This window comes from Cetorhinus maximus, chromosome 1, assembly GCF_964194155.1.
Source record: "Cetorhinus maximus chromosome 1, sCetMax3.hap1.1, whole genome shotgun sequence".
NCBI classification, from domain to species: Eukaryota; Metazoa; Chordata; class Chondrichthyes; order Lamniformes; family Cetorhinidae; genus Cetorhinus; species Cetorhinus maximus.
Genome location: NC_135879.1, coordinates 170,354,516 through 170,371,049, shown reverse-complemented (window position 1 = coordinate 170,371,049; position 16,534 = coordinate 170,354,516). Strand labels below are relative to the sequence as shown.

General features: G+C 42.8%; 1 protein-coding gene across 1 annotated transcript in view; it reads right to left on the bottom strand.

Moving 5' to 3' along the window:
• Positions 1-16,534, bottom strand: part of LOC144685388 (chondroitin sulfate proteoglycan 4-like) — a 142,499-nt gene that overhangs the window by 57,538 nt on the left and 68,427 nt on the right. Inside the window, exon 7 of the mRNA XM_078549800.1 lies at positions 8,527-8,658. Coding sequence (XP_078405926.1) covers positions 8,527-8,658 — 132 coding nt within the window. The remainder of the gene's footprint in view (positions 1-8,526; positions 8,659-16,534) is intronic.

Genomic DNA, 16,534 nt, shown 5'->3' with positions numbered 1-16,534 from the left:
TATACAAATAATAGATGTGGACATTTTTTTTACTTTCATCAAAGCAATGTGTTTTCAATTTTCTTAATTGTTGCTTTTATTTCACTTCTGATATGTATTTACATTCGCTAAAGACTTGACAAAGGGGTTTAAAGGCCAGTATTTCTCTTTAGCTTTAGAAATAGCATTCTAAGACTTCACAGAGTGTGAGCTGCATCAGTGCTATATGTTACTCTACAGTTAGGCGCATTGAAGAAACAGCTGTATTACATTTATTCGCTCCTGCATGTGTTATGGTATGTAAGACACAAACGTTATCAGAAATAACAGGGGGCAAAATGCAACCTTTAAATCCACAAGGAAATAATGCAAACTACAAAATATTGCTGGCTATTAATGAAATATATGGACATTTCAAATTAATTAGCTTTTCAGTTAAGTAGTATGTGTAGATCAGAGCACAGCATGGAGTCTGAAAGCACAACATTACTTAGGTATGACTCTCAAGATAATTTCTTGGGAAAAAAAAACTTGGGATAAACTTTGCATATACAGTGGCCTGAAAACTTTTCGGTCATCAGGTACGCGCGATTGGTGAGCCTGAGAGCGGCAGGGAAACAGACCCGGACTGTGATTTCACACTGACTGGCCAATTAACGGCCAAGCCAGCGTGAAACGTGCGCTGAAAAGTTCAGCACTGCAGGGGTGGGGGCGGAAAGAGGGCGGGCGATGCGTCACCGCGAGCGTGGGTGAGCGCTGCGGGACAGCTGCCTCAGGGAGCTGCAGACCTGCAAACAATGAAACAAATCTCCAAAAAGCTGCAAAAATAATGTCCATGTATCACAATCAAGCACCTGAAAGCATACCTCATAAAAATGCTGTCCCCAGACATGCCTTTTTATTTTATTCCATAACGGAGATTTCATCCCGCCCTTGGATGAGGCTTCATGAAAAATGTAGAGCCCGCCTGGTCGATTCATCCATCCGCCAACCGTAAGGTTGGATGGGCCATGAAAAATCGGATCGGGTGCGCACCCGGCTGCAGGACGTAAAGTTCTGCCCAGTTTAAGTTCCATCCCTGATAAAATCATGCTTTCTCTTAGCTTTTCCTTTGGTAAAACTCAACTGAATTGATCCCATCAAAATTTTAGGTCGTATTTCCCATCTAATTGCCATCACACATAATTGGGAACACACAGCATCAAAAATCAAGTGTGTGACAAATGTAGTCAGCAGATAAAATGGAAAGCAGTCAATTTTTTTAACACTCCCCACACATTTTTTTTCAAAGATTTAAATGCCTTGAAAGTTTGACAGCTCCCTTAACAGGTACTCTTGACAGGTGTTCCTGACCATTTTGAAAGGTCTGTTGGCAGTTGCAATGAGTTTGACAGCAATGAGTTTATGCACTTTTTATGCACATTTATGTACACTTTTAATAATTCCAAAGGACATCTGACCTACGTCAAAGGGTACCTTAACCTCTCCAAATGTCCCCATGACCAAATCCAAAGTGGTTACCTCTCCAAAGGGGTGCCCTGGCCGAATGAATCTACAAAGTTCAGACCAGGGCCCAGATTTTGTCTGTTGTGATGAAAATAGCAGAACTGCCCAAAAAGCCCAAGTCCCACCTCTGAACTCAGCTCTTCCCATTTACGCGGGGGCGGGAATGGGGACAGGGTTCGCTTTGTGCGTGCACATTTACGGAGGCAGTTCATCCTTTAGATCATTAGCTGCCTCCCCTGAAGTGTGATTTTGGTAGCCTTGCAGTGTGAAACCCGAAGTGTGCAGATTAGACCTGGTAAGAGCTGGTCTGAACTTTGTAGATTCATTTGGCCAGGGTACCCCTTTGGAGAAGTAACCACTTTGAATTTGGTCATGGGGACATTTGGGGAAATTAAGGTGCCCTTTGGCGTAGGTCAGGTGTCCTTTGGAATTGTTAAAAATGTACATAAATGTGCATAAACTCATTACTGTCAAGAGGCCTGTCAAAACTGTCAGAAACACCTGTCAAGAGTGCCTGTTAAGGGAGCTGTCAAGCTTTCAAGGCATTTAAATCTTTAAAAAAAAATATGTGGAGTTAAAAAAATTGACTTGCTTGCCATTTCACCTACTGACCTAAGCCAAAGGGTTTCCATTACTGGATTAGTGCTACAAGACTGATTTCACAGTAGGATGCCTGTCATTTCACAGATTGATTGACAGCAACAAGTGGTTATTGACTCTCTCATGTGGGACTATGAATTCCAATGCTTGTTGTTATAAGGGATTGTGCACTTGAACAAAATGTTTGTTGTTATAAGGCTTTGTTTAGGTGAAGGAATGTCAATGTAGTAATTGGATTTATATGAATGAGAGTTTTTTTTCAATATAGTGGAGTCTGCAATAGACACACCTTTATTTTATCTCATCTCTGTATGGGTCCTCAGGTCTGCCCATGGTAGATACCAGGTGATTTGGCATGGCAGGCATAAGGGCAAAGGGTGTTGGGTGGCCATACAGCCTTCCTCCATATCTGGCATCTTCCTCAATTCTTCCGGGTCACCCACCCCGACTTCTAAATCAGCTTGTCCACCAGGACTGAAAGTCCGACAGACCAGGTCGAGTTCGCAGAAACGAGAATTGTCCCGTCTCCGTGCAACCGACCTGGAAGCAAAAATCTGGGCATGTGTACAAACTTTATCACTCTTTTATACCCATCAATCCCATGCCCAAATCCATCTCGGCCCATTACAATGGCTTCACATCCTCCCAACATTATAGATGTCAATCTCCTCGAATTACTGTTCGAAAACTGGTGTAAAATTCAACTCTGAATTTTAGCTAAACTGCTACCAACATATCCGCTGAAACTGATGGTACCAATGTAGATGAGGGGTATATCCTGTGCCTCTGTGCCAAATACCACCTAATCGTGTCTTTCATATATCGTATATCTCCAACCAGCAATAACCACTTGTATTGAGCCAAGCTAATTGCCTTTTGACATGGTATTGGTGTTTCTTCTTCAGCATCATTCCAAATGGCAAATATCCATGTTACTACTGGAGAGAAGTACTGCTGTTTCTGCTGGTCCCTGGGCAGGCTAAGTGCACAGAACAGCTAATGCAGGTTCCAGCTTAGTTGGAAGTTCTTGCAGGCAGAAAATAGAGCGCTTAGCTTTTAAACAACTAAATATTGTTCTGACGATTTGCAACCTGTCGAGTAATATAGAAGGGCAGCAAAAGAGCCGGAGACAGCGTTGGTGCTTCTGCAATATACAAGCTGCATAAAAGAGGTAAAGGGGCATTATTGACTCGAGAGCCAGTTTGCTTCTGGGACTGCAAAAGCAAAATACTCTGGGATGTTGGAAATTTGAAATAAAAACAGAAAATGCTGGAAACACTCAGCAGGTTAGGCAGCATCTGTGGTGAGAGCAGAGTTAACATTTAAGGTTGATGGTCTTTTTAGGTCAATAATCTGAAACATTAACTTTGTTTCTCTCTCAAGGTCTGGCAGCATCTGTAGAGTGTTTTCAACAATTTTTGTTTTTGGAACTGCCTATATATAAAAAAAAATCAACTTTTATATTGTTGCAAATCACGACTACGGCATTGTATCTGCGACAGGATGATGTATAGCTGAGGTAAAATTAAATTTTCATCAGTCTAGGCTGTCCATATTAAACAGAAAAACAGTATCAGAAAATGTTTCTCATGTTGGCTATAGTGTTTTTGGAGATTTCTGCCCTCTATTTGCTATATAACCCTAGATATAAAGGGTTTCAGAACCAGAGTCAAAATTGAAATAAACTCTCATTAAAATTAATAGTGCAGACTCTAACCCATTTGTTTGCACGTCATAGGCTAATTCACTGATCAGTAAATAATGCAGATGTTTGGTGCTTGATACTAATCAATTTGTTGGTCCATTGAAAGAAAGTATTTTAATATATTGATTGCAACTCATGCCAGTTAGAAGCGGCATGGGAGTTTCTAAGCATGTGAGTATACAAATTAAATAATTCTATCCTAAATCACTGAACCATTAAGGGACTTGCACCGAAAGAGGCTGAAAATGTACATTATTTAAATATACTGGTAGATTAACAGTATAGCAGCTGTGTTTTCGTAGTCTGCAGCTCAAGGAAAAATGTGCCTTTAATGCCCCTGTAAACCATATGCTACTTTTATAAAGTATGATAAAATATTTACAGCACAGAATCATACCATTCAGCCTAACAAGTCCATGCCAGTGTTTATGCTCCACATGAACCTCCTCCCATCCCTTCAAATTCTTTCTGTTCTTTTCTCTTCTATATGCTGATCTAGCTTCCCCTTAAATGCAACTATGGTGTTCACCTCAATAGTCCATGTGGTAGTGGGTTCCATATTCTACACTCTCTTGTTAAAGAAGTTCCTTCTGAATTTCCTATTGGATTTATTAATGACCATCTTATATTATGGTCTTGCCTGAAAATGGAAACATCTGCTGTACGTCTACTCCATTAAGTCCATTCATAATCTCAAAGATTGCTACCAGATCAACCCATGGTCTTCTCTTTTCAAGAACCCCAGACAGTTCTGGTATAATTCTAGTAAATCTTTTTTGCACCTAATCCATTGCCTCTATATCCTTTTTGTAAAATGGAAATGAGATCTGATTCAAGCCCTCTGTTTTTCAAATCCATCCCTTTAGAAATTAACCTGAATGCAAATGCTTTGATTCATAAAAGACCACCAACACGCAAGGTAGGATTTCACTTGTTGCTAGATAGTGCTTCTCACATTCTCAGCCAAGGAATTATTTTTGAAGTGTCAAACATCCCAGCAGATGGCTTGGAAACTACTGTTCCCATTGTATTTGAGTGTTAGAAATGGCTCACATCTCAACTATCTGACCATTGAGAGTTAATTTGATCAAATAAGCTAGGTATAATATTAAAGTAAAGGCAGACATTTATGGAGGAGCAACTGTGGGTCTCCAGTTTCCTGTTTTGCACTGCCTATGGTAGTTAAGAAGGATTCTATAGTCATCTCCACATAAACTGCTTTTTGAGACTCAATCAAATATGGCTGAAAAGAATTACAAAGATTTTGAACATTTTTTTCTTTGCATTCAGTTTATAGATTGTGTAAGTCAAGCTGTGTCTTTTTGCTTGTCCAGCAGTCTGTAAAGAACCATTTAGTTTTAGTCTGAATGCAATATCCTGACAATGCGGTATTTATTGCCTTTTGGAACAGATATGAGGGTATGGCAGGTATCTCAAGTGGTTTCTGGTGTATTATTAAAATCGAAATAAAGGGTAACTTTATCATCTCTTATCAGAGTCTCCAACTCACAAGGGTATACGCTTCGCTTCACAGAGTTGACATGCTTATGGAAACGCCCTCTTTGCTTTGACTGCAAAGAATCAGGAGATCTTTTTTTAACAAATACAGTTCTGGCCTACAGGCTTGTTTACTGAACATTACTGGTTGTTCAAAATAGTTTTGCTTTAAACACAAAGACACCAGAATGTAGACATAAAGGGCCGTAACATGACCTTTTCTGTTTTAAAGACTAAATAACCACATTTCTGGGCAATTACTTTAAGAAGTTCTGCATTTCTGCACAAAATACTAAAACAAGAACATGGCATATGCTCAAGTCTGTTCAGAGAACTGAGATGAGCGAACAAACAGAAAATCAATAAAAGGAGGACAGCTCATTACATTGGAGCTTAATGCTCACAGAATGGAAGCTTGTGGGTTTGTGTTCCTAGTGCCCCAAGGGATAAGCCACCCAACCCCCAAACAACTTTTTTTGGAATTTATGGTTCTCTGGGAAAATCTATACAGTCTTTTCCTATCACTCAGCACAATCCTAGAAATCTATGGCCTTCGACCAGCATAGTAACAGATACATGCATGCTGTTGCTGCTATCATCAGATCACAACAGCTGCTGCTCTCACCATGACAATATCATTTTGTGGATTTTTAAAGCTCACTCTTCCCGTCTTTTAGAAATTTTAAGCGTCATTCTTAGCACCAGTCAAGAAGTTTCATTTTTTTTTATAGGAAGGAGCTATGCTTACTTAATTGTAGCTTACCATCTGTATACTGGGTTAAAAACAGTTGACAAATTTTGTTTAAAGCAACAAGTATTGTTGACATTATCAGGGGTACAGGCTTGTAAGGTTTGCTAAGCCTGAAGGTGTAGGGAAGATTAAAAAGCACATAGTAGAAGATGCTACATTAACAAAAATTGAACCAGAAGTGTTTTAAGATTAATCATAATCTCTTGCAAAAAATATTACTGCAGCATACGTCTTTAATGTTTGCCCCACCATCAACAGGATAACTTATTAAATGGATCTTTCTGTCACCAAGTTAACTTGTCAAGCATGTTGTGCCTGAAGCATAGCCCAAAAATTAGATCAGATTTTGACTCTGTCACTGTATGCTGAAACTTGATATTGTCCAATCTTTTGATTATCTGGAGAACAGGCCTCAGGAATTAGTTTTCAGCCAATGAAGGACTGAATGTTAAGGATATATTTTCTGCTACAGTGGCACAATAGTGCCACTCCAGAGGGAGCAGTGAGAGCAAGTTCACTGAAAGCATTCAAAAAGGAGCTGGATGAGTTCTAGAGTGTGGCCACAAACCTGCTTATAGAAAGCAGCTGGACATTGGGGCAGGGTGGGGAAATGAGCCTTCCAGATCTCATTTGATCACCTTTGGGGTCAGCTTTTCCCTAGCTGATCTATGTTTTCCTTTCTTTATTTATTTGGTTCTCCCTGTAATTTGTATAGCTTATAAGTAGAAGGGAGAGATGGGGTTGATGTTGTGTTGAAGTTACACAACGACATTGGAAGAGAGGTCAATGGATCAGCCTGTTTGTTCCTGTCTTTTCATATTTTCATATGATCAAGCTTATGTTGAAAGATTGCTATACCAGACCAAAGTACTATTTGTAAAAAGGTATTATTTCAAGTACCGAAGAATAACTATCTTGATCATAAACATTCAATGAATAGATTACTGTATAGGAAGGTGTGGTATTCATGATGGCGGCAGAAATGATACTCAAATTCATTATGATAACTTATAGAAATTTCCCTGCTTGCTGAATATATTCACAACTTCCAATTCAGTAGCTCCTATTTTTATATTTTATAATTTTTTTTTGTTCTTGAAGTGAAGTGACATACGGGTACGAATTGGATAGGTTTGGTCAGCTACTGCATGCATGTCCTTTAAAGAAAAAAATCAAGCTTTTCTCTCACGATGATGTGACTTGTGCATAAATTATATTCATCTGTAATTTTATTGGCTGATCAAACATATATTGAACTACTTAAAAAGGATATTTCAAAAGCAAGAAAAGACGTTGACTTAAGATAGCTGCCACAAGTCACCTGACATATGGTATTACAAGTTGACCAGTTTTTGGAAAACTCCAATGTGAATTACAATTCAGACGTACCACAACATTCTTCTGTTGAATTTCACGCCTGCTGATATCAAGAACTACTTCAAAAGATTTACTGAAACTGTACTGGACCTCACATTTACACTTCTATAAGGCTACCTCTTAAGCAGAGGCAGGAAGTCTACCAGGACAATAGCTATATGAAAGGTGTTTTCCTATCTCATCAAGGTAGATAATGAATCATTCAAAAGCTAATGGATGGGACATAATAGGCCACGGGACAATAGCCACAGCCAGTTCAGATATCAGCTAATGAAATCATTATAGGGAGAGAGGTCATGTGACTGGAGTAACCATTTTTGAAATTTCTTTTAATACAGCAGGCAAGCTGCTAAAACAGGTAGTTATCTGGGAAAGCTGCTAACAAAGCAACAACAAGCTCCCTTCTATTCTCTCCCAAGTTAAAACTCTATCTCCTACAGTTTAAAAATCCAGCACAGAGATAGTGAATTTCCATCGCAAGGACCCAACTTCTGGAAAAGACAGGTTACGTTTAAAATATAAATTGTCTCTGGCAATTGCAGGTTTATATGCACTTCAACTCCTGAAATCTCAAGACCACTGTGGAGAAATCAGCCACAGTCAAAGGTATCAACAAGGAACTCTTTTTTTTACTTTTTGCATTGGGATTTAATTTGGCTAAGAAAGTAGTTACCAACTATAAACTTGTAATTCTGCATGCTTGTGTGTGTATGTGCGTGTGTTGCAAAGGTCAGACGCGGGTTTAACTTTTCAAATATTTTTATATCTTTACCTAGTGGGTTTTTAATTCAATAAGAACTAACCCCTTTTTGTTTTAAATTCAAGAAAGCCTGCAAGACTAGCTTCTTTGCAATCAGCACGTAAATGGTTAAGCCTAGACGGTGAGTAAATTCTTCCATCCTTACAAATTCACAAAAATAATCCTGTTATGGTCAGACTTGGAGTGGTAGGGGAGTCATTTTTTACCCCTCCTCACTTGGCTGTTACATTTCACGTAAAAATATTTGCAAATAAATCTGTATTTGTTTCAGTGACAGACAATTTCATCATATGCAGCACTTCAGCAAAACATAAAATTGACCAAAACAGTGTTGAAGAACCGACAGCTTACCTGGAAAGACTCTTAAACCATTGTTCGCTTCCATGTTTATGACCAGTGCTCCAGCAGTAATGCTAAAGATCTGCCGAGGAGCAAAGTTCAATCCATCTGTAACCTGGAAGTTAAATCCGCCCGACATGGCTCCTATTAAAACAGAATGACAAACTGAATATATTTAAAACTGCCCAGATTCACATTAAGAAAGCAACTCTTTTAATCAGGAAGGCCCTAAAATTTCTTTAACCTCAGCACTGACACCCTCTCAAATTTCAAGGACAAGGGCACTTACACAGAGTGGGTGTGCACCTCCTCTATTTATGATGTTGTTCAGGTGTTCACAATATTAGGCTAAGGATCTCAGAGCAGCATCAAATCACATCAACTGATGGTTGGAATTGCTTTGGAACAAACCCAAGGAATGACACCATTGTTTTTAGGGTTTGACTCTGGGGCTCTACTTCCCCAGTTTTGTAGAAATACTTAACACTGGCTCCAAGAAAAGCTGAGCTGGTGGATAATATCACTCTGCCTTTCCTGCCTCTTTCAGTGACACTAGGCGGAAGGCAGCAGATGCAAAAAGCACCTGCCCCCTGCTGTTGGAATTACTGTTCGTGGGGGTAAAGGGCTGGGGACCCATTGTAATCAGATCCTGCCCCAAATTTCAATCCAGCCAATTGGTATACTTCTCCATGCCATCCATTAGGTACTTCCAGAGTGAAGTCTTCTAAATTAAGATTTTAAAATAATAAAAACATACAGGATTCATTTAGTAGTCCTTGCTATTTGTCTGTCATTCTATGGGTTATTTAAGCTTGCATTTGAACACAGTGGTGCTCAATATCAGAGGGACCAATTTGAAGAAATTAATGAGCCTATGAAAAATTGAACACAGATTAAGTGTCATGGGCTAACAAAGACAGAAGCAGTGATTGATTCAGTTTTCTTGCATTGTTGACAGCTGTTCTCCACAGAATTATTAAGTGCAAAGGAGGCATTTTAGCTCATCATCTTGCATCACTGTAAACTCCATACCAGAGCTATACTTAATCCCTCCTTTTTTTACTCTTTCCTAGTCCTCTTTAATATTAAAATGATTTAGTCCTCCTCTTAAATGCTGTGCTTATCTCTAACTCGTCATCTGTGGTAATGGATTTCTTCTAAATCACCCTCTTTATGCTTCTAGTGCTGATCTTAAATGAGTATCTCTTTCTTGCCAATAAAAATCTTATGTTCTTTTGCCCACAAGAAAACACCAATTCACATTTAGCTTCAAAACCTTTAATTCTATTTTGTTCATTCACAGGATGTGGGCTTTGCTGGCTGGGCCAGCATTTATTGCCCATCCCTAGTTGCTCTTCAGAAGGTGGTGGTGAGCTGCTGCCTTGAACCGCTGCAGTCCATGTGGCATAGGCACACCCACAGTGCTGTTAGGGAGGTTTTGACCCCGCGACAGTGAAGAAATGGCGATATATTTCCAAGTCAATATGGTGATTGACTTGGAGGGGAACCTCCAGGCGGTGGTGTTCCCATCATTCTGCTGCCCTTGTCCTTCTAGATGGTAGTGGTCATGGGTTTGGAAGGTGCTGTCTAAGGAGCCCAGGTGACATCCTGCAGTGCATCTTGTAGATGGTACACACTGCTGCTACTGTGCATAGGTGGTGGAGGGAATGAATGTTTGTGGATAATGTGCCAATCAAGCAGGCTGCTTTGTCCTGGATGGTGTCAATCTTCTTGAGTGTTGTGGGAGCTGCACTCATCCAGGCAAGTGGGGACTATTCCATCACACCCCTGGCTTGTGCCTTGTAGATGCTGGACAGGCTTTGGGGGGGACAGGAGGCGAGTTAATCATTGCAGGAGTCCCAGCTTCTGACCTGCTCTTGTAGCCACAGTATTTATATGGCTAGTTCAGTTCATTTTCTGGTCAATGGTAACCCCCGGGATGTTGATAGTGGTGAATTCAGTGATGGTAATGCCACTGAACATCAAAGGGCGATGATTAGATTCTCTCTTTTTGGAGAGGGTCATCGCCGTGTGGCGTGAATGTTACTTGCCAATTGTCAGCCCAAGCCTGGATATTGTCCAGGTCTTGCTGCATTTGGACATGGACTGCTTCAGTATCTGAGGAATTGCGAATGATGCTGAACATTGTGCAATCATCAGTGAACATCCCCACTTCTGACCTTATGATGGAAGGAAGGTCATTTATGAAGCAACTGAAGATGGTTGGGCTGAGGACACTACCCTGAGGAACACCTGCAGTGATATCCTGGAGCTGAGATGACTGACCCCCAACAACTGCAACCATCTTCCTTTGTGCTAGGTATGACTCCAACCAGCAGAGAGTTTTCCTCCTGATTCCCACTGACTTCAGTTTTGCCAGGGCTCCTTAATGCCACACTTGGTCAAATGTGGCCTTTATGTCAAGGGCAGTCACTTTCACCTCACCTTGGGAATTCAGCAATTTTGTGCATGTTTGAACCAAGGCTGTAATGAGGTCAGGAACTGAGTGTCCCTGGCGGAACCCAAACTGGGCGTCAGTGAGCAGGTTATTGCTAAGCAAGTTTTGCTTGATAGCACTGTTGATGACCCCTTCCATTACTTTACTGATGATTGAGAGTAGACTGATGTGGTGGTAATTGACTGGGTTGGATTTGTCCTGCTTTTTGTGTACAGGACATAACTGGGCAATTTTCCACATAGCCGGGTAGATGCCAGTGTTGTAGCTGTACTGAACAGCTTGGCTCGGGGCGTGGAAAGTTCTGGAGCACAGGTCTTCAGTACTATTGTTGGAATGTTTTCAAGGCCCATAGACTGTGCACTATCCGTTGCCTTCAGCCGTTTCTTGATATCATGTGGAGTGAATCAGTTGGCTGAAGACTGGCATCTGTGATGTTGGGGACCTCCAGAGGAGTCCAAGATGGATCGTCCACTCGGCAATTCTGGCTGAAGATTGTAGCAAATGCTTCAGCCTTATCTTTTGCACTGGGCCCCTCCATCATTGAGGAAGGGGATATTTGTGGAGCCTCCTCGTCCAGTGAGTTGTTTAATTGTCCACCACCATTCACCACTGGATGTGGCAGGACCACAGAGCTTAGATCTGATCTGTTGGTTATGGGATCGCTTAGCTCTGTCTATCACTTGCTGCTTATGCTGTTTGGCACGCAAGTAGTCCTGTGTTATAACTGCACCAGGTTGACACCCCATTTTTAGGAATACCCTGGTGCTGCTTCTGGCATGCCCTCCTACACTCTTCATTAATATACACCAGAACAATGTCATGTTTATGTTAAATAAACTTGAAAAAGTAATGCCAGTTTTATCTTTAAAAGCTGGATACTCATGGTTAGGTTAAGTGACTCATTGTTACATGACAGCCTCGTGACATCCTGTGCTTATCAGCACTTACCCTCTGCAGCATGAGGTTAGTTCCATTATGTATATGCTTGGCCAGTGAAGTTTAGCACAGCAAATTAACTACGTGGGGATTTAAAAATATAATTTCCTGAATACGAGATGATGGGAGGTGCCTCAGCGGGATTGTTAACCAGAAGCTGACATTTTTTGAGGCTTATGAACTCTAAGAAAATTCACAGATGGGTGGAACCCAAAGGTGCCATTTCAAAACGGAGAGAGGGAGGTAGCAAGGTAGAGAGAGCTGGGCAGAAAGTTTCAGGGGGCAGGAGCGTGATGACTGGAGCAGCGAGAGACAAGGGTCACCCCAGTGTTAAGAGGGGTCGATAGTGTATGTGTGGATGTAAAGCAGGATGAGATCATTAAGGAGGAACAAGAGAGGGGTCTGGAAAGATCTTAAAGTAAGAAAACTTGTGAAGTTGGCTTGCTGTGGTATGGGTTCCAGGTGAAGTTGCAGAAGGTGGGGGCAATGGGAATGCAGTGCATTGTATATTCAGGACGTGGGCTGCAGCATTGTAGGTGGATGACCAATTAACGAGTAATTGAAAGGTTGAGCTTCAAGATGACAAAAGCATGTGTGTGAGGCAGGAGCTGCTAGGAAGAAACAGATATTGCTGAAGTAGAGGGAAGTTGTTTTGATAATAGAGATGCGAGGGGGAGCAGCTGAGCTTGGAGTTCAGCACTACATCAAGTCTGAGATAGCAGCTGCTCAGAGCCAAAAAAAATAGCTCAGCTTTGAAGACACTGAGCTGCAGGACAGTTTGGATCATTTAGATCTTGCTTGATTTGCCTTTAATTTAAAGACGGAAGCAGAGCTAGATATCGTCAGCATGCATTTGGAAACAGACCTAATGCTTCTCATTGATGTTGCTAAGCTGTACCAGAGTTGACCTCCTATGGAGAGGAAGACCAGCAAATTGGATCCTGCTTTGTGTGAACTATGAAAGAAAAGATAGTCGAGCTGCAAGTGGACTATGAGAATTAAATCCAGTGCAGGAAATCAGAATGGCTAAAGAGAATCATAGGGATGGATTTTCCCAGTTCTGGAGAGATTGGTGGGGGGAGTGGGCGGAGGGTGGGGGGGTGCATTAGGATGGTTTCCCCAAGACATTCCCACCTTCAACGGAGAACAAGGTCAGGAGCCAACTCCCAAGGAGGTGAGCAGCGAATTAATCCAATTAAGGGTCCACATTGGGGACATTTGGCATTGGTATTTTCCCCATGCCTATGCAGCCCCCAACGAGTACAGAGGTTGTCAGCTCAATTAAGGTGGCCACTGAACAACAGGTGAGTGGCAATTTGAGCCAGATTCACAGTGCCCCAGTTACGGTGTCAGAAGGAATGAAAGTCTCACAGCCCCATCCATTACTAATCCTGCGGGAGGGTTTCCCCGATGTCCATACCAGCTTTTGGCCTCTTTATTTCATGAATTCTATGCAGGCAACTGAGGGCACCTCCATGTTGAGGAACCCTCAAGTTTGACTGCCTGCCTCTCCTAGTGAGGCTGCCGGCCTGACGTTGCTGCGGGCCCTCTGATTGGTCCTGCAGCCTGGGAAGCCCAACTACCATCCTTAATAGGATGGTGGGTGTGGAAGCTGACAGTTTGGAGGCTGCCCTCCTGAAGGTTGTGCGAGTGGTTGTGCAGCCGACATGGGCAAGCTTGCTGGAAAATCCAGCACCTAAAATTCTAGAATAGTTACAGCAGAGAGGCCAGTCAGCCCAGTGCATCCACGTTAGCACTCTGCAAGAGCAACTCTGCTAGTCCTACTACTCCACCCTTTCCCTGTGACTCTGCAATTTTTTTCCATTTAGATCACTATGCAAATGCATTTTGAAAGCCAAATTTGAATCCACCTCCATCACACTCTCAAGCAGTGCGTTCCAGATTCTAATCACTCATAGCATGAACTGTTTTTCTTCATATCGCTGTTGCTTCTTTCACCAATCACCTTAATTCGGTGCCCTCTGGATCTCAACTCTTCTGCCAACGGGAACGGATTCTCCTCATCTGCCCTGATTGGGCCAGTCATGATTTTGACTTGGGACTTATTCATGTCCATGCATTTGAATTTCACAATTTCACCTACCATTGTTCTGTGATTTTCTGCACATTTTCCATCACATCCTTAGCAATATTATTATACATCCCCTTCAATAGAGCATGTAGGCATTGATATTCTTCAAAAAACTAAAGGTAAATAGAAAACCAAAACCTCTCCAGTGGCAATGTTCACTGTTAGTTGGATGAATGCTAATTTATAAATACAGCAACATTACACCGTGCAACTCACAATGTATTATAAATTGTTGATAGCCTGTGGCATTGCTCATGGACAAAGAAAATATACATTTTAACCAACTGCCTCTCTCCTTTCCCACTCACATTGTTTTATTTAAATTTCTGTTTTTGTCTTCCATCTTTTCTATCTCTCTGTCTTATCTTCATGTGGTATCTATGTCACTCTGACCAGGTTTATTGTTCTGTTTTCTTCTTTCTGCTCCACTCTTATCACCCTCTCCTTAATATGTGTGTGACTCCAAACGCTGACCTGTGTATTTAATATCCAGCGCCTGAACTTTTTGGATGGCAGGGTCTTGCTTCCCGCCATCTGAAACGTCGGCAAGGAACACATCCCTGCTGACTCTGACTGCCCCACATCCATTTCATGCTTGAATGAGCGTAAAGTGGCTTCAGTCTGGACTTCCGTCCCTCACTTGGGGGGAAGTCTGGCCTTAGTCCCTTAAGTGATGGGAGCTGCAGTGGACAGAAGAGGAAGTACATCAGGACGCCTGATACTAAGGCTGGGCAATGCAGGCCCAGGTAAGTTTAAAGGGTCCCAGGGTGGCCTGGAGGGCAGGAAGGAGATGGTTGGGGTCCCACGGGAGAGGCCGGGTTGGGGGCAGGAGGTCCGGAGGCCACCAGGTCTTGGGGGCCCGACTTCAGAAGTGGCTTCTGATGGAGGTGCTCCTCCACTTCCCATCCAAGATCTAACTCTGTTGATGTTTGGGCTTCCCCACGCAAGGTCAATCCTCCTGCTAGCCTAAAATTGAAGGCTAGGCAGGAAATGGCCCTTAAGTGGCCAATAATTGGTAACTCAAGAGCCTCAACTGGGGCAAGGGGTGGCTTCCCACCCAAGGCCTTGCCCACCCAAGTGTAATATCATTGCGTGGTCAGGGCGGCAGGATCACGGAGGGAATCCCATTCCTTCAATTTCATGCGGGAGGCCTAAAAACCTGCCAGCGGTGCGGGGGGGGCGGTCATAAAATTCGGGCCCAGATATATTATTTGTAAGAATGAGAGTAAGCAGTAACATGGATTGGAGGTGGAGTAAGGAAAGATATTAAAAACATCAATTCCTCAACTTCAAACTGATGAACCGTTGGGGGGGTCACAGCATTCCGCATAATTTAGTGAAAAAAACACTTCTCTTCAGAGAAGCTGGTGGGTTTGAGAAAAGAAAATTCACTCTGGTCCATTTGGAATGGTGCCCTTACATTGAGACACCTTTTTGGAGTTGAGCAAAGGGAAGCTTTATTCTGAATTGGCTGTGTTGTAACTGTTTTGAGAATGTTTAACACTGATAATGGATACCAAGAGAATATGAGGTGCCGGTGCTGCTTCTGCGCACTATCGGGTCCCTCTATTCGCGGAGTGAGAGATGTGACCGCATTCTTGGCGTTAAGTCAATTAGTTGAAGTTGGGCATTGGACTCCAAGGGTGCATCTTGTCTCCACTCCTCTTCGTGATTTTCATGGGCAGGATATCAAGGCACAGCCGAGGTACGGAGAGTATCTAGTTTGGGGGCTTGAGGGCGGCATCTCTGCTGTTTGCAGATGATGTTGTGCTGCTTGTCTGATCTGACTGCGATCTCCAGCTTGCCTCGAATGTTTCGCTGCCAAGTGTGATGCGCCTGGGATGTGAATCAGCACCTTCAAATCTGAGGTCATGGTTGTCTCCCAGAAAAGAGTGGCTTGCTCTCTCCAAGTGAGTGGGAAACAGCTTTCCTTAGTGGAGGAGTTTAAGTATCTTGTGATCTTCTTCGCGAGTGATGGCAGGGGGAGCGTGAGATTGACCAGCGGATCAGTGCAGTGGGCACTCTACCGGTCCGTGGTGGTGAAGCAGGAGCTGACTTTTAGGACAAAGCTGTTGGTCTACTGGTCGATCTATGTCCCCATCCTCACCTATGGTCATGAACTATGGATAATGACTGAAAGGATTGTGGGTACCAGGGTCGCTGGATGTACTCTCTGGGACAGGGTGAGGAGTTCGGCATTCCAGGAGAGCCTCGGAGTAGAGACATGCTCGTTCGGTTCCAGAGGGGCCAGCTGAGGTGGTTTGGGCATCTGATAAGGATGCCCCCCTGGTAAGCTCCTGCTGGAGCTGTACCAGGCACGGTCCACTGGGTGGAGACCTCAAGGCCGACCCAGGATACGCTGGAGGGATTACGTCTCTCGGCTGGCTTGGGAATGGTTGGAAATCCCCCAGGAGGAGCTGGAATCTGTGGCTGAGGAAAAGGAAGTCTGATCAGCCGTGCTCGGCTTACTGCCATCGCGACCCTCACCCGGAGAAGCGGTGTGAAAATGGATGGATGGATGGATACCAAGATAG